General features: G+C 39.4%; 1 protein-coding gene and 1 long non-coding RNA gene across 8 annotated transcripts in view; one reads left to right on the top strand and one right to left on the bottom strand.

Moving 5' to 3' along the window:
* Positions 1-3,117: 3,117 nt before the first annotated feature.
* The window catches only part of dock1 (dedicator of cytokinesis 1), a 190,657-nt gene continuing 172,004 nt past the window's right edge, over positions 3,118-21,770 (top strand). For all 7 annotated transcript variants that reach the window (XM_039787801.1, XM_039787800.1, XM_039787798.1 and 4 more), the window contains exon 1: positions 3,118-3,321. In XM_039787801.1, the coding sequence (XP_039643735.1) occupies positions 3,279-3,321 (43 nt within the window). In that variant the 5' untranslated portion in view covers positions 3,118-3,278. The remainder of the gene's footprint in view (positions 3,322-21,770) is intronic.
* The window catches only part of LOC120550877, a 3,457-nt gene continuing 1,655 nt past the window's right edge, over positions 19,969-21,770 (bottom strand). The window contains exon 2 of the long non-coding RNA XR_005637798.1: positions 19,969-20,290. This is a non-coding gene — a long non-coding RNA (uncharacterized LOC120550877). The remainder of the gene's footprint in view (positions 20,291-21,770) is intronic.

Below are 21,770 nucleotides of genomic sequence, written 5' to 3'. Positions count from 1 at the left end.
TCCATGTTATTCCATGAGTCACTTATTGCTTCAGAAATCCTCTTTGTTGAATTCCCCGTGTTTCTGCTCTTCCCTGTGATCTCGTGGTTGGTGGCTGATTATGAAGCATTGCTACCCTCAAGCCTCTAACCCAAGCCATGTGACATTTGCAAGACTGTCTTTAAAATGGGCCAGTGTCCTCTTGGATAAGTAACCGTGACCCACATGATGTCCCACAATGCATGAGTGAAGTGTATTACAAGACAGAGGAAACTTGTCTCTAACTTAAGGCCAGATTCTATTTAGATGCAGTTAAGTTAAACACAGATCTTCAAAGACACAACTTCTTCTTGCTTGGATGTTTAAGGAATTTCAGTTTCTTAGTAGATTAACAGTCCCCAGATGTCTTTCATAGCAACTTCAGTCCCACTTAGTGGTGTAACATTTTCCAAAAGTCTTTCAAATACAGAGATATGTTAAATATCAATTAATGTGACAGGCTTTAAGACACCTTATCAAGCTGAGAAGCTACACACAGAAGGAATATGAAAAGCTGTAAAGCAGTTTGTATCTTTTTGTCTGCTCTGTCTGGGAGATAACATCAAAACAAATCAAAAACTCAATTGAGTAAGGACAGATTTAAATTAAAGCTGCAAGTAGCAATGAATGGGCCCTTGCAACTCCCTGCATGTCAGGGGATGCTGGCTGGACGCTGGTCAAAGCGGTTGTGCATTTGTGTGACTTTTGGACTCTGTGCACATTATTAAGACTTAATTTCCTGTGTGGAGTGTGCGGCATTGGAAGTGATGTATTGCTATTTTGCTATTTATGATGTATTGCAAACTTTGTACCACTTCCTGTGTCCATAAGTGTTTACAAGAAATGGTTCATGAAAGGGCCGTGTCTAAAGTATAGGGGCAGTGCAAACTGTCACTAATGAAAAAGGAACTCTCTGCTGGGTCAAATGATGCCTCCTACAACAGTGAATGAATCATGAAACGTGGCATGGCTAAAGAATAGGGGGCGGGGCAATCAATAATAAAAAAAGGAACTCTCTGCTGAGTGCAGTGATGCCAGCTCCCACAAGTGTCTAAGACAAACAGTTCATGAGTTATGACAGGGGTGTGGCTAAAGTATAGCAGGCGGCAAGAGACATTATTTTGATGCTCAATATCAAGTGTAGTCCACACAATGTAAATTTCATGTACACGTGTTTGTAACATAGGCGAAAGGCTGACTATCATGCACAAATCATGAATCATTTGAAAAAGTCACTCCCTTAACCTTATTTAAAATCACATATTTAGAATGTAAGCACCAGATGAAGTGAGGTTATTCCAGATGGAAATCAGCATTTGGAACAGAGATAATTTCTTTTTGAAATAAAGCATGTACTGTATACCACAGTTAGTAATAATCTTCTAACATGAACAACAGGTCCGACCAACACCAGTAACAACAGGATCCTGTAGTACAGTAAATAAAAAATAAACAAATAAAAAACATACTTGTTAAGAAGTTTAGAGTATGACATCATTGCACCACTAAAATTAATTAAAGAGCTGGTTAACCAGATAAATTCCACTGACAAACCAGCTTTCCAAGAATACTGTTAAATAATGTTGTTTTATGATTTGTGTTTATATAATATGTCTCTATTGTTCCAGATGTAATGTGAGTTTGTGATGGAAAACTATGCTGGACTGTTGGGCCCCTGGCACTCAGGCCATGGATGTATTATGTATATTGACCCTAACATGGTTCAACCAGAGAATGTCTAATAAGGGGAGAACTTCCACTCTCGGGAAAATTCCGGGTTGGTACAATGGGGCGTAATAGGGAGTGAGATAGGGAGTGAACAGGCTCTCCATAGACAGGCTCTGGTTCAACAAAGGTAGCTTCTTGGATGTGAGAATAAATTGAAAGCAGCACCGCCCTCTGCTGGCAGACTCCACCATCATTAGGGAGAGTGAGCAAAGGAGGGCATGGTGTCACAGGTTTGAGAGACTTCTCTAAAAGATGGGATGCAACCACACAGGATGCAACATTTGCGCAAACAAGATGAATAAAGATGAGCAGATTAACATGTGTGCACCAGGTGCATCCCTCTGATGCCTTTTATTTAGCACCTGCAGCTCCGGGGAACAACTGTTATTAGTTCAACACATCACTGCTCAGAATAACAGGCCCACTTCAGCCCCTGTAGCTTTACCATTGAGCACAAAGGAAGAAGGAAATGGACAAAGAGCGCATGAATTCTAATTCTGTGGTCATCATTCTGAAAGGTCACTGTAGAAAACACATCTATTTACAGGAAGACTGTAATACTTTTTTAAATGATATAATTTAAATAAGTTGAAACTGTATGTGTGCAATAAGTTACAATTGATTTATTTATTTCAAGCTGAGTGAAGCAGACACATTCTATTGACAGCTGCTTTATTGTCCCCAACAGTTATATTATGCCTGAAAAGAAAAAGCAATTTTGTCAAAATTATAACAAATTGTAGCCTACTTAATGCACTTCATTCAAATACCACCTTAGGTTTTACTCATTTTTACTTATCCATATGCTGCCTCTTTATAGGCTATCTCCTTATATCTATGTGTGTTCCATTTCTACTATTATTAGTGTAGCTTATTATTATTAATATATATATATATATATATTTTTTATCATCATATACATTTATTTCATATTCTCTTGAATCTGTGTTTTTTGTTTTGGATATGTGTGTTGTGTCTTTTTGCAAGTTTTATAGGATAATAGCACAATAGAATAAAGTCAAACCAAACCATTAGCTTTTTTCTTTTCTTTTTTTATTCACACTTAGCCTACACATTTTGGAAAGCTTACTATAAAAGTGATGTACAGGAACAAAAAACAACAACATAGGAGCATAATTTATTTTCTATAAAAGACTTATCATACAATAGAGTTCACCCACCATTTTATTTTCAGCCCGTTTATATCATATTTACAATAACATGCATCTGCAGAGTAGAGAACACTAATCATTCATGTAAAACTTTCCATCAGTCATATAGCAGTTTTGGCCTCTAAACAGCAGTGAAAGTTCAGCGGTACTGCTACTGTATGAACGCCTACAGGGTGAAAAAGTTGCGTTCCCTTCCTCCCCCTTGCGGAGCATCCTGTCACTGGTGGAAAATGGCTGCTCGGAGTGGCTCCCCAAAGCTCAGAGAAAACTGAAAAAAAGTCTACATTAATAACAAGAGGTCACATCTGGACCTATTATAACAGGCTTAAACGACAACTCGGGGAAGCCTCGACACGGAGAATGTCTCGCTGGGTGCCCACAAAAAAGGAAAAGTATGGTGTTGGTACGTAAGAAAACTTGCATGCTCCATCGTTAGCTCGTCCTAGCTCTCTGCTCTCAGATTGCACAAGTTTGGGAAAGATTGTGATTAGAAAGCGACCGGGCTGTATTGTTTCTCATGTGGCTGTATGAGTAATTTGTTTTATTTGTCTTAACTGTGTGAATGCAAATCTCACGAGTCGGGAATTTGCCAGCTAGTTTTGCATGAAACGCAAAAACAAGGAATGTCTGTCTATTGTGAGGAAGAGGACTGTGTGTGTGTGTGTGTGTGTGTGTGGACTGGGAATTGTTAGAGGCGCGCCTAGTTGTAGCGCTGTTTCCTGTGTTATGGGGCCTCCGCTACAAACTAACTAGCTAGTAACAGGCTACGCATAACTTGTAATTGTTTAGTTTGGTGGCTGTTCGTGTTTACTCACCTACGACGTGGAAGTCTTTTGTGTGGTTATTTATTGTCACTTCCTAAAATGCTTTGAAACCAGGCAGCCCTTGCCTGAGAACACTGACCCGTTTAGCTCCCCCCTCTCTTTTAACAACACTCAAAAACTATCTGTAGCTTGTATTACTCATGGCACGTTGGATTTATTAGGCCTACTGACGTTATATTGAAGGGTTCAATTAGACAAATCCTACAAGGCAAACATATACTCTGTGTGCCACTGTAGAATGGACATGAATATTTATTTCTGTTTTAATCACTTATCTTATTACTGTCAATTTGTACAATACAATTATAGCATATGCCTTTGCGCTATGACTGAGTAGGCTGCTTTCCTGCAAACGCTGATAAATCTTATTTTAAGTGCTTTTTACATCAAACCACATGGTTTCATTTATTTAAATTTCGTCCCCAGGGACCGCACAGTCTGTTAATACTCTTGGCGTTAGATGTCATTTTTGGAATACATTTCCATCCTAACTGTTTACACAACATATAATACACGTTTGTAATTATTTGTCTTTTTGAGAATTGATGTATTGTATATAAAGGAACTGGAAACTACCTCTTAAACCACTCCGATGAAGGCAAGATAGCCAGAAACGTTTGGTGTATTTGAGAAGAGTTGCATGATTTGTTTAACTTTGATGGACTCGTAATGGGTAATGTGAAATATTTGAGTAAAGTGGTTAAACGGCTCGCTGTGCTGTGCTTGAATGCCTGAAATAATAGTGTAATGGAACTAATCCTGATTTTTTTCTGGGGATCCCCTGGAACATCCTAGTCCTGTTCAGTCAGCAATGTAGGAAATCACATGTTTTTTTTCCCCAGAAGAATCTGGTTTCACGACAATGGATTGTTATTTTTAATGTGTGCAATGTACTACACCACATGCATACTGAGTCCCTTTTAGCTGGGTCCATTAGTGGGACTGAGGGCTTGCAGCTGTATGAGGGATGCTAATGCTGATTGATGGATGAGTTCAGCAGGTTACACCAAAGCTCTATTTGGCATGGCATCTCAAACTAAAGCTTACAAACGAGCTCTGTTGTTTGCAGTGCAGTCCAAAGCTCTATTTGAGCCTGTGATCACTTTAGTCTCTTCAGGAGATATGGTTGGCTATAGTTAAAATTAGCCCCTTGGTGTGTGAAAAGTATATTATTCTGATGCTAATGATTGCCTGAATATATTTTCAAATATCCATGAGATTTTGAAAGTGGAAGGTCTTCAAAAATGTTGGAGAAAATTCTCACGGGGCTCACTGAATGCAAGAGTGGATGAGTCATTAGTAGAAAAAGAGGCAGCTGCCACATCACTGCTGCAGAGGATTGATTGGGGTGCCCATCCATTGCACATGATTTAATACTTCATGTGTTGACCAAGTAGCAATAATGAGCACTCTGCGAGTCCTCTTTCAGCAAAACTTTTGTCATACCATGTACTACCCATAAAGGCCCCATGGCTTTATTATGGCGTATGTAGTGTATGTAGGGAAACAGTCTCCTTTTAGTCATTTTAGCAGTATTAATAATAATACTATAAATAAAGTCTTCTGAAATGGAGCATAGCACTGATAATAAAAGGCGTTGTCATACCAGCAGTTAGATGAGTGGAAGCAAGGCTTTGCACAGTAGTAAGCTCCAACACAATAACCAGTATTGGATTTGTGCCACAGTAATGACTGCAAAAAACATACAACATAAATTGAAGTATTCATGGTTTTGGATGTCTCTTCTTTTTCTTTGCTGTGTGTGTAGTTCTCTGCTGGTTGTTAGTCTCCTCTGTGTGTCAGGGTTAATTATTTAATTAAAAATATCATGATATTTGATTTTGTCAACACTGCCACCACGTGTCCAGAGTGTCTGCAGGTTATCATTCCTCACTACAGCTGAGTGAGGAATGACAACCTGCAGACACTCTGCTTGTCCCTGTTCTCAGCATACGGCAGTAGTGGAATGTAACTAAGTACTATACTTAAAGAGGCCCTGTGGAGTTCTTGTACTTTATGTATTTCTATGTAATGCTGCTTTATAGCCTACTTCTACTTCACTATATTTCAAGGCAAATAAACCTTTTACTTCACAGTTAAAATTGCTTCCATCGCGACAGTAATAATTATAATAATATATAACAGTACATCACTCACAGGAGCCATTCTTCTGCATTATGAGTACTTTTACTCATGATACTAAGGACACTGCTGATCCTTCTGTACTTTTAGTGACATTTGAAATACTTTTCTCACATTGCTGTATTGCTACTTTAATGGAATCATTCTTTCATAACTATACAGATATCTGTTGGTGTTGTAAGACTTGTTCCCACAGAACTGAACAAGGTTTGGTATGTCAGCACCTTGACTTGATTTTGGAAACTCATGTTCTTAATGCATCTAGAATCCCCCTTATTCCACCAGAGGCAACACACTTTATTGCTTTTACATTGTTTCCCAGGATTATTGTTACCCTGAGGCATTAGTTCCACTTCCTCCCCCAAACAATTTCTTCATTTCCACTGGCATGTTCAGAATGCCGCCTATCTTCCCGGATTTAACTCAGCTGATCTGGTGAATTGACAGAATTCATCGGCATTCAAGGCAGTCGCACACAGAAAGAACAATTGACTAACTTCAAGTGGAAGTTGTGGTTTCGGGGCTCAGGGCCTAACTTAACTTCATTCTTTGACCCGTATTATAAAAGAGGAGTAAAGGCCTTTGGTTGTGCGTAGAATCGACGGCGTACCCCCGCAGACCCCTCTGCGTCTACGCTGGACCCAACGCCGTAGCCTGACGTGCACCTCTCGAAAAATGTAACTACACGTCGCAGCGACGCACGTCACTCGGCCGTGGCTTGGTAGTGTTGCATTTCCCCCGACTCATTTCCTGGTTCTCCTTCTCCATAAACAACATGAAATCAAGGAGAAGGTGAACTTTCCTGCTACAGATTTCTCACCGTGGTCAGAAGGCACAGGGGAGACACTTTATTTCTCTCACTATGACTCTAGAGTCGCTACTCGCTCCGGAGCTAATCGCCGTCACTCTCTCACTGATCCCTCGCTCTATCACCCACTCCCCACACACACACATACACGCCGGCTCGACGCACACACCAGCACACAATTATAAACATCAGGCCATTTACGTAGGCTACGGCGAAAGCTCTGCATGGAGCCTGCGCAGAACCGTAAAACGGCCTTAAGGCGATTCATTCGTCAAAAAAATATTAAAATCCTATCGCTCTTGACCTTGAGCTAATTCCTTTACACAGTTCTTTTCTTGTGAAATGCCAACCAGCCTGGCATAAATCAAAGGGATCAGTAGTTTTGAAGCCTAGTTATGCTTGTGGCTTCTTAAAAGTGATTTAACAGGGCCTCGGGGAAATGTTTTTTTGCTGTCTCCTGGTTCAGTGATGAATTAACCAGAAATACTTTTTGATGCTAATTTCAAGTGTTGTCTCATTAATTCTGTTTCATCAGGATGCTGCTGTTCCTTAAGAGAGACTTCAGAGGGTTGTGGTTCTAGAAAGAAAAATCAGGAAACACTAAGCAACTACTAGAACTATTTACTGTATCTACACATCGCCGTTGAGACTTTAAACTACTCTTGTCACAATGTGCTGTCATGAGGAATGTTTTCCACCTCTCAGTACGTTTCACTTTGAAATTTAGCTTTAAGTCATCGGACATAATGCCACCTCAGAACAAAGAAAATGCTATCCTTGTACAAAATACATTCAGACGTTAACTTTTTTTCCCTGCTATGCAGTTGCAGGTTTGGACAGAAAGTAAATGCTGCTTCCTGTAGGTCAGGTTAGGGCTGTGCAATTAATCAAAATTTGAATCGCGATCACGATTTTGGCTCCCAATGATCACAAAAACAGATCAATCGAAAAAAACAAAAAACGGTAATTTTGCACATTACGTTTTGGAAGTGAACTCTTATTTGGTCTTGTGTTCTGAATGAAAAAAGAATGTTCAAACGGAAAACGTATCAAAAATTCAAGGTGTTTTCACTGTTGATATGTTTTTTAAGTCCAATAATTGCAACATCTCTCCAAAAGACAATGAGTAATCGTGTTTTCAATATTGACCAAAATAATCGTGATTATGATTTCTTTTCTCCATAATCAAGCAGCCCTAGGTCAGATCTAGAGCTGGGCGATATGGAGAAAATCAAATATCCCGATATTTTTGACCAAATATCTCGATATCGATACTGTGGCGATAATGTAGGGTTGACAATTGGTGCTTTCGCAAAATATGCACACAATGAGATTTTTGATAAATAATCATCAGTTATGTTGATATAATAACTATGTGGGTAAAGGCAATTAATAGAACGGTTAATACAGTCTGGTGTGTTCAGAAAATGACATCACTCTACTGTAATGTAGCCTTTAAAACCAGTAAAAGACAACACTTATGCCATATCAGGATATTACCATATCCAAAATTTAAGACGATCTAGTCTCATGTATCGATATCGATAAAATATCGATATATTGCCCAGCCCTAGTCAGATCACAGTCTGGCAGCTTTATCTAGGACGACAATTGGTCACACACATATACAATGAGCTCTAAACATTGCACGCTCTACTGTGGCTATGATTCATATTTTAAACTGGTGTGTGTCCGACTGCAGGCAAACAGGACTGACAACCCTAGACAGTTCTCATTTGGAACAGGTTAGCGGTGAGTGACACATTGGGAGCAAAAAATAGAGACTCAGTCGCTTTGCCCTTAGACTGAGGCCCTAAGTAATCCGTAAAGCCCCCGCCCTGCAGCCAAGAAAACCATCTCCCACCCACATGTGCAGTAAGCTAACAAATATGGTTGCAATTAAAACGCAGTCTCGGTTACTAAATAAATTCTAACCATGTGTTTTAAACTCCCTGCCTCATATTTTACACCTCTTGTATAGCCTGGGCTGAAACTATTTGGTGTAAAATATGGGAGAGTGAAATTTGTGCAATTGCCTTTTATCAGTTTACTTCTTGGTTTTATATGCTAGGAGTTATTTTCATTTCATTCAGAAAGTGTCTTGTCTCACGTCTGCTTAAGGCGCAATAAATATGAAAAGGGGAAAAATGTGACTCTTGTCAGGGCTGCACTCCCTGCAAGATATCACAGCTTTTTATTCTGACATAACAAAGCATTCAACAATATGAACTACCCAGTTGAGTTTTAAAAGAAAGCATCTGATTTATCTCTGCCTACACTTCAACTTTGTCCAGGAAAGCAAGCTGACCTGACAAAAGTGCTTTTATTAGAGTGAAATAAAGCAGCTGATTAATAGGAAGGAGCCAGGAGAAGGAAGGAGACATGCTGTGGAGACAAGCAGGAGAGGTGTTATTTTGTCTTGTCAGGAGAGAAACAAACAGTTTCATCTTTGTTTGGTCTGTTCTACAGCCAGGTGGTGTTTATGATCATCCACCTTTTGCTCATTAATAAAACTGCACAAACTGAAATTGCTCATCTTTTGCAGCAGAGGGAGGTGATCAAATTAAAGGAAGCAAAATGTGATAAGCTTTTTTTGTCTTGCACATCCTTCCTTTGGTGTGTGTGTGTGGTTATGTGTGTGGTTATGTTTGGTGACGAGACTGTTTTTATTAAGCACTGACTGTGAGAAGTGTGCAACTCTCTTGAGCGATCACATGGAGCCTAAAAGCTAAGCTAACACCATTATTTCCAATTTTATGAGTTTGCGCATCGTGGCGTTGGATTATTTGTTTTTGTCAGCGTGCAGACTGCTGCATACACCCTCCACCTGGGTACTCATCCTGCTCTACTTTCCCCCCCCACATTTAATAAAACTGTGCTGCACTTATTGAGCTGCCCTACAGATCTGTAAACAAAACATCTTTCTCTTTCTGTTAGCTAACTCTGCATAAACATCTGTGAAACTTGATTTGTGACTTAGGTTATATACACTGTCACATGTCAGGTGTCAGTTACATCACAGTTTGAGTTAGCTTAATGCTGAACCTTTTCATTTTACCAAGTGTCGGTATTGTAGAATTTCCCCTCATGGGTTGCTTTTGGTGTTTGATAGAAGTATACTTAGCTGTGTCTTAGTCAAAACTTTGGCCATCCTCCTCCTCTTCTCTCTTTGGAGGTCAGTATGACTTTGCTATTATTCATTCTGAAAAGGAATTATTAACTATGGGCCACGCTGCTTGGTGATGCACTTCTAATAGTACCGCTCCCAATGGCTTGCTGTGAGATGGTGGCTATGACAAATGACAGCTGGCCTATTTAATCAGTGCGTGGCTAAGTGGTTCCATGCTATTCTGTTTTGGCTCACAACTGAGACAATGCTGAAACACCTATGTCTTGTTTTAAGTGTTGCTGTCATCCGAGAGGTGAGAGGGGGAGGGGAAAAGCATGAAGCTGTTTTACACGGGTGAAAATGTATTAGTCTCCTGACTGTAACCGTAGTTTTACAAAGCAAGCATGTTTAACCTTTTGACAACAAACTGTGCAGCTGTTTCAGTGACAAAGTACAAAGTAAATCTGGAAAGTGCTAACAATGTTATGTCATGAATCAGTAATGAGTCAACATCCTGTGAAATCATAATTTGTACCCTTTTTTTAAAGGACTTTTTGTCCTCATTCCTGATCTCAGCTGTTTTTGTTTTTACTGTGACTGCTGGAGAGGCTGGTTGCTGCTGACACATGCTGTCATCAGTATTAGTACAGTATGTAGTGAAACACCTAGTGAAAGAATATTTGGGTTACCCAAATGTTATTTCACTAGGTGTTTCACTACATCATAGGATATAGAAATATGTTGTTTAAGACCTGTAGTACCCTTAAGAGTAAATAAGAGCCATCTCAGTGAGGTGATACCAGGAAAAACTATTTTGTATTCATTTTTTTAAGATTATTTTTTGCGCATTTTTGGCCTTTATTCTTGACAGGACAGCTGAAGACATGAAAGGGGAAAGAGAAGGGGAATGACATGCAGCAAAGGGCCACAGGTTGGAGTCGAACCCGGGCCCGCTGCGTCGAGGAGTAAACCTCTATATATGCGCCCCGCTCTACCAACTGAGCTATCTGGGCGCCATCTTTAGTTAAACTATTAAAAGACCCATGGCTGCTCAGTAACTTAAATGTGATTGGTTGCCTTTGGTGACGGGGGAAGACAGTGACACACTTTAACTTTACAGTGCAAACTGACTTTGTAGTGAAAGGTGACACAAGGCTGAGTGATCTTGAACCTGCATTGCAATTCAAATGGACCGTGATGGTCCTTTTTGAGTTTGTCAAAGACAGTGACATGAAAAGAAAGGACACACAAACGCACACATCTAGGTTGATCATGTATGATGGGTGACTGACTGATGTGGGCCGTTCCTATTTCTGTGCTACACAGGCAGGCGGTCTCCAGTACCCTGAGTATTGATTGTGGACATGCCAAGCAGCTTGTGCATTGTCTGAAAATAGTCCTGCTGTGCTGCATTTGCTAGCTGGACAGATGGCTAATGGTGTTTAACGAGTCAATGTGAAACAAAAGCCACCAATGTAGACGTTTGTTATTACATAATTTAGATTCAGCTGGATGAAAGTAATATACAAGAACTTTCAACTGTCATATCAGCGAGGCAGTTAACATGGTTGTATGAAGTCGTTCATATTCATGAACTTCAGCTTAGTTTAACATCTAAAATGATAGCCCCCAGAATTGAACCATCTGTGACAAAATGACTACTGGTATGGATATGTATGTAGGTATTATAAAGACAAAGCAGTATTTTCGTCAGTGACAAAGTTAAAAGATGTCTTCATTAGGGCGGTATAGGAACAATTACATTTTTAGCCAAAGTTATTTGAGAGCCTTTATTCGAATGTAATCTGAAGGAGTAAGTGAAGCGATAAGTCGGTCAGGGTTGCCAGCATGTGTGAAAGAAAGAAAAAACAAACCATCCTGATCCTGACGTATCTCGTCTAGTTTAATTATTAGTCACCTTGATGGTCAGTTCTGCAATATGTGCCAGACATACAGAGCAATTGAAAATATGTTTCTCTCCGACCCACGGTACAATAAGGACACTTGCAACAAGTATAAAATAAAAAGATAAGAAATATATACAAATAAGATAAAGAAAGATAAGTTCTACAATTCAACTAAAAAGATAAGTAATATGTACAATACAGTAATACATACTAAATAGTGCAAATGTCAGGCAAAATCAAAGAGATAAAGATATTAGATAATGGCCTGACCAATAGCCATGCTAAAAATAAGTTTTTTTAACGTATCCTTCCCATGGATTACTATTAATGTTTTTTATTAATTTTTTGTTTTTTACAAACTCTCAATATCTATTTTTTAAATTTAAGGAGTATGTACTTTTAAGATTATTGGCTACAGACATTAAAAAGCATGTCCTCACCAGAGACCATCTTAAAGAATAAGCAGCGCAATTACTTTATGAAAAAGAAAAGTTTAATGTAGGGCTGCCCCCTCTTAGTCGATTAGTCAAATAATCGGTTGTTTTGGTCTTCGATTAAGATTTCTTTAGTCGATTAGTAATTTTCTATGCTTTTGTCATGCTGAATGACTTATTTGCAAGAAACTTATGAGCACATCTCTGGTAAACACAATTTAAAAGGGGTGCCTTAACAGTAATCTTTGTGGAAAATTTTAGAGAGCTGTCGATTAAATCTACGAATCGATTAGTCGACAAAATTGTATACGTGTCGGTCGACTAAGAATTTCTTTAATCGAGGACAGCCCTAGCTTAATGTCTTGGAATGAAAACTAGAGGAAAGAATTGGCAGTGAATATAAGGCTTTAAACTCAGTCTGTATTTAGTATTCTCAACAACATCTAGCTGACCACTCTGGCCGAGGCTTTATTCTACCAGAGTGATGAGCTTGCAGCTGAGCTGAGGCTGTGCCAGGCTGCCAGTAGGTGAGCTGACACCAGGCGACCTATCTGTTTCTGTGGGTCAAGCATGGGCTAAAAGGACCGGCTCCCTGGGAAAACTCAATTCCCAAGTACCTTAGAAGACAAGTCGAGTCAAGTCTAGCTGTAAGGGGTTGGCAGGTATGACTCGGGGTGTATGCGTTAAAGACGAGTGCCAGCGGCATCAACATGCAAGCTGTTATTAAAGTCCCAAAAGAAGACATTCTCCACTGAACATATTTTTCCTAAGTAAACTTTCTTAGAGTTATGTTTTCCAGTTATTATACTTCATGGTTTTGAGTCTTCTAACCCCATATGCTGAGATTAATGCATAGCAGAAATAATAGGGCTCAACAACTATGAGGCTATTCAGGTTATAAACATGTTGACGTTAATATCAGCTGAAGCCCATATTAATGTTGCATTTATTACCTTTTAAAATGTCCCGTGGGTTGTTTTTGGGACTTGTAATGGAGGTGTCAGTCATTGATTGTGGTCGCAGACAGGCTAGAGATTGCCACGTGCAACAAGAGACAGCCTTTCAGTACGGCTGGCATTTGATGAAATGGCCTTTTGTGTGTGTGTCTGTGTGTGTGTGTGTGTGTGTGTCTGTGTGTGTGTGTGTGTGGCTAAATACTTGATAAAGTCAGTGCGATGCAGCTCAGATGTTGGTGGGCCCTGGAGGCAGTTTTAGAATTCATTGAGTGGCAGCTGTGCTCTGTGATCAACCTTTAGGGGTTTAGATGAAGTCGTCTCTCACTGCGGTAGCTGACACCTCACTCTCCCCTTTGTTTTAAAAAAGAAGACCGAGATCATGGAGATAGAAATTAGTTTTCATCTGGCCATCGCATTGTCTACCTGAAACTTTAAGACTTAAGCCCTCCTCTGTATTTGCTTGTGTGCTGTATGTTGATACAACTATGTCAATTAAAGTGATACACATATCCAGCTATAATTGTTTTCATTGTTGATTAGTCTGCCGATTACTTTCTTGATTACCATAATTTTGTCTAATCTATAAAGCATCACAAAATAGTGCAAAATAGCCTTCACAATTTCATAAAGCCATGACTGAAATGATTGATAAATTACCAAAAGTTGAACATTGTTTTTCTGTCAATCGTTGGAGCTCTACTGAACTGGCATAAAATTCGACATAGCTTGAATGCATCTGTCAACACCAGCTTGTGCACATTCAAGCATTTTTTTTACAGTCAAGTATACAGTCTAGCTGATGAAGACCAATTAATGTTTGTTACAACAGTAATATTTGTGATGCACTAGTTTGCTCTCTTAATTTGAGCTTCATGCATATTGATAGTCCCATTTATGCAAGGGTTCTAGTATACTTCAAAACCAAATTTGCTGTGTTCTCAAAGGATGCTTAATATGGAGCTGGCTGCAAATGCCAGTAGACTCGGTGTGATCAGGGAGTGTCTGTCAAAATACGTACTTGGAGTTGCAGCCAGAAAATCCTGATGGTGAAATCTATCACATTGAAAGAACAATAGTTCCAAAATAATCGTCAATAACAGTTCTGTGAAAACTTTGAATTAATTTTTTAATTTTTTGGTGTATTCTGTATTTTATGCTGTGTATGTACCATGATTCAGGCCCATAAATATGATCATTAAACATTTTTTTGGTACATTTTCGGAACATTACAGTCCTGCTTTTGCATGTTTCAGAAGTAATAGTTAAAAATATCTCCCCTGCAATTGAACAGTCATTTGTGAAACCACAATCTCCACATTTGAGCAGCCTATGAGATACTGAAAATATATAAGGCTCTGCAAACACGGCAACAGAAGAACCTAGCCTATAAATACATCATTAGATGCGTACATTTTCTGAGCTCTCATGTGTGGCCTGTGCTACTCCAATTAGCCTAAGTTGATAAATGAAACGATTGATAGGGTAGTACTTTTTTTTTTTTTCCTCAATTTAATGAAATTATTATTACACAAACAGTTTTTTTTATTTCTGTGCTTGTGCAGATATATATTAATGACATCTGAAGTGAATAAACTGTTGCTTTGTTTGAAAAGAGATCATATGAGTTATTTGACTTTATTGTTTATTCTGTCTCAATGTGATCAAATGCGTTTCATTTTTTTATTGATTTACTGTGGATTTTATGGTGTGTGTGGAGCCCTGGAACAAACAAATATCCCTGTGTGGAATAATAAAGTTGTTCTGATCGGAATCAAAGTACATTTGCAGTTGCTATAGGCCAGACAGCCAGCAAATGTATCCAGCAGTCATTCATTCGGGAAGGGTTTTCACACGACCAAGCATTGGTACTGCAGTAAGCCCAAGTTCTGGTACCTATCATACATGTATTTCTAAAAGCCCAATAATGATGTTGTCAGTGGCTGGTACACTATGTACATGCTCTTATAAAAGCACTTTTATCCTTATTATAGTTAATATTTAAGATGTTGTATTGTCTGTACAGTCATATGTGACCTTTTATGTCCTAAGATGCTTCGTTGATCTTATGTTTATGATTTTATGTTAATTTTAGAATGTTTTTTCTGTTACATGTTTGTGTTGTGAAGCAACTGATTGTAGCACTATGCACTCTGTCCCTCTGGGACAATAAAGTGTATTCTATTAGTAGTAGGTCATTTTAACAGTTTAGGACGCTGAGGCCAAATTAATTGTTATCTCTGGGTGACTAAACCAGTTGCTGTGGGTGGAAACGGGGTTCACTGGATTATACTGGAAGTTAATTGCCTTTTATCTATTTCAGCAATTTAACACAGAACATGTTCGAGGTGTACATGATCTGAGGTTGAGCAGATATACTTGGCTAATATTAAGAAATGGTTTTCTTCAGCTAAGTTGGATGCCAAGTGTTGCAGTCTCTGCTGTATCCGCTCATTCACCTGTTGTCTTCTGAATGTTCCTCATTGTGCAAGAATGCCTGTCTGACTTTTTGAGGCTGTTCAAAAGACAGTTGGACAGTTCTGTTGTATGTATGTATGTTGACAATTAGGAACGGTGTGTGACTGCAGGCAACCTTTTCTAACGTTATTACTGATCTTTCCGACCTTCTTTTGTGTTGGACATTTCAAAGTATTGATGCCATGCGGCTCTCTCATCACTAGGGATCGACCGATATGGATTTTTTAGTGCCAATGCCGATTTTCTTTTTCATCAGCCATGATGACCGATACGGGCTGCCGATGTTCTTGAGCCGATACTGCTTTTGCTCCCTCGATTTACATCATAAAAATGTAAACCCTGCCACACTGGATTTGTTTTCGGAATCTGCTCTGCCATTTCTTTTAAAAATAATAGACAAAACCACAGATCAGTGTCACTTCTGCAATCCTCTTACATTCATATCACCCAAATTATGTTTGCAATGTGCATCATATGGATGGGTGCACTGCATATGGTTAACTGTGCAAGGGTAAAAGGCTTTCATCAACATCTACAACACAGCCTGGATGCATTGCTTGCTGACATATTATAGGACCGATATAATCAGGTCATCACAAAATGTCCTTTGTCAACACATTTAAATAATTTAAGAAAACAATAAACCTGAAAAGTAGCCATTGGAATAAAGTGCTAGCACTCTGCTAGTGGGGGAGGAGCAGTGCATGGTCTGCACGTGAACTGCAGCGTCTCCAGCAACACAAAGCTGCCTGTGGACGCCTGTATGTAAATAATGCCGGGAAAAAACTATCGGCGAACGCTAGTATCGGCCCGATATATATATATATATATATATATATATATATATATATATATGGCCTACCTTCTGATGACGTTCAAGTACTGTGTCATACATCTGTCACGGTGAAGTCACATTTTTGGCAAAGTGCCACCATAGAGGTTTCAAAGTAAACTTGCTGAGTCAATTGCAGAGTTTCTTCAAATATTCAAAGGTGATTATGCAATATACATTAATTAGCATGCATATCACAAGAGGCAACACAGGGCAGGAAATAATTAGCTACTTCTTGCTGTGCAAAATGCTAATCTGTGTGGCCAATTTACTTCTCCATGCTGTGTAATACGGTATGTGGAATAAATACAACCCTGTGATCTGTTCCTATTGTTATACAAAAGATGCATTTGTGGTTTAAAAAAAAAAGTAGACTAATTCAAATCTTGCCCAAGTCTTGAATATTATTTTCAAGATTATTTAAAATTTCCCTGTTGAATCGATGAGTCATAGAGACTGTGAAGTATACTGTGAGAGAAGTGTTTCAGAGGCTCTCATTTATTCTAAAGCTCATGAGATGTTTGTGCAAAGTGCAGACAGGTTTGCTTTGTGGAGCCAGTGCAGGCACTCGTGTACCACCACAAATAACACCAGAGACCAGTTTGTGAGTAACTCCTGTGTGAAAAGCTTTCTCAGTGCTCAATAATGAGCTATGTTCTGCTCTCTCTCCCTGTTGTGTTGAGAAGATGATTTTCAATTAAAGGCTCAGCAGAGGCAATGGAAGCGGAGTTATCGGCCTGCGTTGGATTGTACCCTGAGGCCTGTGTTGGAGCTGGGCGCATGGCAGGAAGTTCTGCCAAAAGGTTTTACTGCTGTCGGCATCCAGCTCTGGCATGTTGTAGTTTTCTCCACCGGCTCCTCCCTTCACCTTACTTCTTACTTCATGCCTTAAACCCACCCACATCCTCTGCTGTGCACTATTATATTTCTACAGTGCTCCTCTCTTTCTCTGTTTACCTTATCTTTTTTTTTAGGAGGTATTGTTAGTCTTCCTGTAGCCATGAAAAGCAACAGTATTTCTGTCTGTCCTACTGGAAAAGCCCTATCTATTGTGATACAGTAATAATCTCAAGTGGCATTTCCTGCTTGTTTCCAGTCAGAGGGAGGAGAAATCTGGTCCTACCAGTGAGCGAGAGAAAGACCTGGGGCTTTCATCTCAACCAGCTCAGCTGCTGTTTTATTAATTTCAGGTTAATTACACTAGCATTATCTCCACTTTCCAACTGCAGATAAAGCTAAAAGGCTGTTGTATTTAATTGGTTTAAGAAGAAACGGGGAGCTTTTGTTGGTATTTCACAATCCTAGGTTCACTGTCTCAATTTGCCTCTAAATTACAACCATCAGGCTTCCGTCTGAACGCCTAAACCTCTTATTACACCCTATTAGAGAAGGACTTGAAATTAATCATCATGTTTACTCTGCCTTGGACGTCACAGAGAAAGCCCTTTCACCATCTGAGAGTTACAAACACGATGAATGTATTGCAATATCTCAGTCAAACCCCAGTGGACTACATCGCTGTGTATTTTAATAACATTCTTAGAGGCTTTCATTGCTTCTACTGTGTTTGAAATGATCTACTTGGAAGTAGAAAATAATTAAAGAAAATGGGAATTATTGTAATTTCCCAGTCCTTGAAATATCCTTCTGAATCAAAGCCTGTAAGCCTACCTAAGTGCTCTCTGCGTTATTAGTATATTGCTGATACTTTTGTATTCACCTTTTATCTTGTCAACTATTGTGCTACAGGGGACATGTGTTATTTTGAACTGTGAGACTTTATACATGCATTTATAAATGCAAGAAGAAAGCACTTTGGGTCAACTGTTGTTCGTTTAAATGTGCTATACAAATAAAATGACTTGACTTGACTAATGGGCTTTATTCTCGCTCAGGTTGAGACGATGAATTGGCCGCTGTGACACACCACCCCCAGGAACACATTTAAGTCTGTGTGTGTGTGTGCAAGTGTCACCCATGTCAGAATAGGTGGGCTTATTGCTTAAACAATTAAATTGATTAGTCAATTAACAGAATCACCAACAATTTTGACAGTCAATAAATTGTTTACAGGATTTATTTTATTTAATATCTTTGGGTTTTGGAAAGTTGGTCAGACAAAACAAGAAATTGGATGATGATGGGAATTTTTCTCAATATCTTCTGACTTTTCATCCAGTACAGGCCAAAAGTTTGGACAAACCTTCTCATTCAATGTGTTTCTTTATTTTCATGACTATTTACATTGTAGATTATCACTGAAGGCATCACAACTATGAATGAACACATATGGAATTATGTACTTAACAAAAAAGTGTGAAATAACTGAAAACATGTCTTATATTTTAGATTCTTCAAAGTAGCCACCCTTTGCTTTTTTTGATAGCGCTGCAAACCCTTGGTGTTCTCTCAATGAGCTTCATGAGGTAGTCACCTGAAATGGTTTTCACTTCACAGGTGTGCCTTGTCAGGGTTAATTAGTGGAATCTTTTCCCTTATTAATAAAAAAGCAAAGGGTGGCTACTTTGAAGAATCTAAAATATAAGACATGTTTTCAGTTATTTCACACTTTTTGTTAAGTACATAATTCCATATGTGTTCATTCATAGTTGTGATGCCTTCAGTGAGAATCTACAATGTAAATAGTCATAAAAATAAAAAGGAAACGCATTGAATGAGAAAGTGTGTCCAAACTTTTTGCCTGTACTGTAGGCTAAAGTAAAGCCTGAAGGATAAATTGGTATTAAGTATTAAAGTAAATAAGTCATTTGGGGCTTTTTGTTTGCATTTTAATATAGAGTTGGCAATAGAGAGATGAAAGGAAATGAGGGGAGAGAGATGGAGAATAAGCTCCCTGGCTAGACTCGAACTGAGGACCTTAAGGTTTATGGTTGGCATCTTAAACTTTAATAATGTACCAAACACTCAGGTAACCATTTAGCTAAATATCGTAGTACATAGTAGCCTGGGAAAACCCTCTGCAAGTCAGTCTGGCCAAGAGCCCATTTCCAATTTTTCCAAATCACAACCGTTAAGGTGGGCTTTACACGATGACAATAGAGCAGCGACGGCAAGCAGCTTTTTACATCCAACATGACGGCCATCGAAGCGCAGCAACCCGTTGATGCCGCTGTCGCTGCTACGTCACCCGGATCGTTCATCTGATTGGTTGAAGGACTATCCAATTGCGCCCACAGGCATTTGAGCAGCGTCCGTTGGTGACGCCCCTTTGGAAATGGGCTGTGAATGAAGCTTGCTCAGACCCACTCTCAGTTACAACTGAGAAGGGTCTGGTGTCAACCAGGCTTAATACATAGTACTGTATCTGGAAAAATCAGCATCAGAATATATCAAGATTTTGATTGGAAGCTCTAAGCTTTTTAATCTCTGAAATATTAAAGGTGCCCTGTGGAGCGTTTGACCTTGCGTGTGATGTGATTCACATTCCTACCAATGTTTTCTCATTATTCCACTGAACTTTAGGAGCCGGTAATGCCAAGACATGCAAAGGCAGGGTAGAAGAAGACTGCAAGCTGGTGAAAAAGGAAGTAAACGATGCAGGATTTGATAAGGGCGTTGCAAATGTTTTATGAGGAAGGAAATGCATTCAAACACGTTTGTTAGACCTCAAGGAAACACAATGAATTTTGAGTTTCTTGGTTGTGTGTCATTGTCGTGGCAATGGAGTCCGACAGAGGAGTTACTGTACTTTGATTCTGCAGACAGTGCAGGGATGCAGTTAGAAACAGCAGGTCCTTCTGCCCGCCCCAGGCCAATGTTGCTCCCGTTATCCTAACAAAACTTGGCAGATCCCAGCTCTGCAGCAGAGCTCGCTGCAGCCAGCTCCATCTCACTACCAGCAGGGCTCATCAGGACGGTAAACACCTGCAACAGCACCTCGATCAGCTCACATTTGTCCCATACGAATGACTTTACCAGGTTGATGTCAGACAAGGGTATGATTGTTTCCTACTCCAGTCATGTCCTCTGAAGGCTCATTTAAAAACATTTTGCCTGTTGGACATGAAGCCAAATCCAGCCCCATATAGAATGTAATAGTATTTAAAATCATGCCTTTGAAATCACTGAGATAATTGTAACATGGGTGGGGGAAAAAATTTAGCATCCTCACCAGACATTTATGTGCAGCTAAATTAGGGAACATTTTCCAAATTGAAGCCTACATAATGCGTAGGGTAATGTCTCGATTTTACCATCTTCCTTCTCAAAAAGTTTAATCCACTATGTACTGCAGTGGGGGGATACTTTCCATTGAATGAGCTTTCTGTTAAATCCATTAACAGAGATGCATTAGATTTATATGGTAAGATGTATATAGTCAGTCAGTCATTTACAGTCAGATGTTTTCTTTTAGAGGTGTGCGCATGCGCTTGCGTGTGTGACCCCTCTCTGCTGACTCCTCTGTCTTGCCTCAGAGACCCATAGTGCAGCTGGAGTGTAATAATCATCCTCTATTCAGTGCTGCTGCCAGGAAAAGGGCGTCTCAGTCCACTGTGTGCTTATTGAACTCCTCCTCATTCAAGTTAAGCACTGTATTAAATTCATATTCCCTTGCTCTTTATTACTGTGTATTACTATTTTCTCACAGTCAACGATTCTTTCTTTGTCTGATACGTGCTTGGGCTGTCTTCTCCACAGTCTCTGCTTGCCCTTGCTCAAAACAAGGTGAAACCAATAGGCACGATTAGATGATACAAGATCTTAATTAATCTACACATTATAATTTTTCAGTTTTGAGATAAGGTGTCGTGTTGTATGAACGCACCATAGACTCAAGAATTTAAACGTCAGCTCAACAGTTTTCAGTTTTGCTAACTGTATAGGTAGAACAACAACATACACTTTCAAGAAAACCAAATGTTACCTGCCAAATGCTACTTTGAATAGCCAAGGAGAGCTGCAACTAATGATTACTTTGATTACCGAATGGAGATATTTTCTTGAATAATTGTTGGTCTATAAAATGTCAGAAAATAGTAAAGCAAAGGTGATGTCATCAATAAGTTTATCATCATATGAGACAAAGAAAGGCAAAAAAGCACAAATAGGCCTTATTCACAGAAGACATTTTGACATGTCACAGTAGGAAAAGCACAGGTGTAAATAATTTAATTAAAGGTGCTGTAGTTAGGATTGCGAAGATCCAGGGCCAAAAATTTTTAACGTCGACAACTTCTCAGTCTTCTCCCTCCTTTCCGCTAAACCCCAAAACGGTCTCCTAAGCCCCTCCCCCCACAAGGGAGAATGAATGCGTGTGCCTGAGCAGTGGTTGACATGCAGTTAGACACCCCCCCTGGCCCTGATTGGTGCATCTGAACAGGGAGCTGTGGATTTTTGCAAATCA

The sequence above is a fragment of the Perca fluviatilis genome, chromosome 21 (genome assembly GCF_010015445.1).
Source record: "Perca fluviatilis chromosome 21, GENO_Pfluv_1.0, whole genome shotgun sequence".
Classification (NCBI taxonomy): Eukaryota; Metazoa; Chordata; class Actinopteri; order Perciformes; family Percidae; genus Perca; species Perca fluviatilis.
Note: the sequence above shows the minus strand (reverse complement) of the source record. Positions and strands in the feature narration are given on the sequence as shown.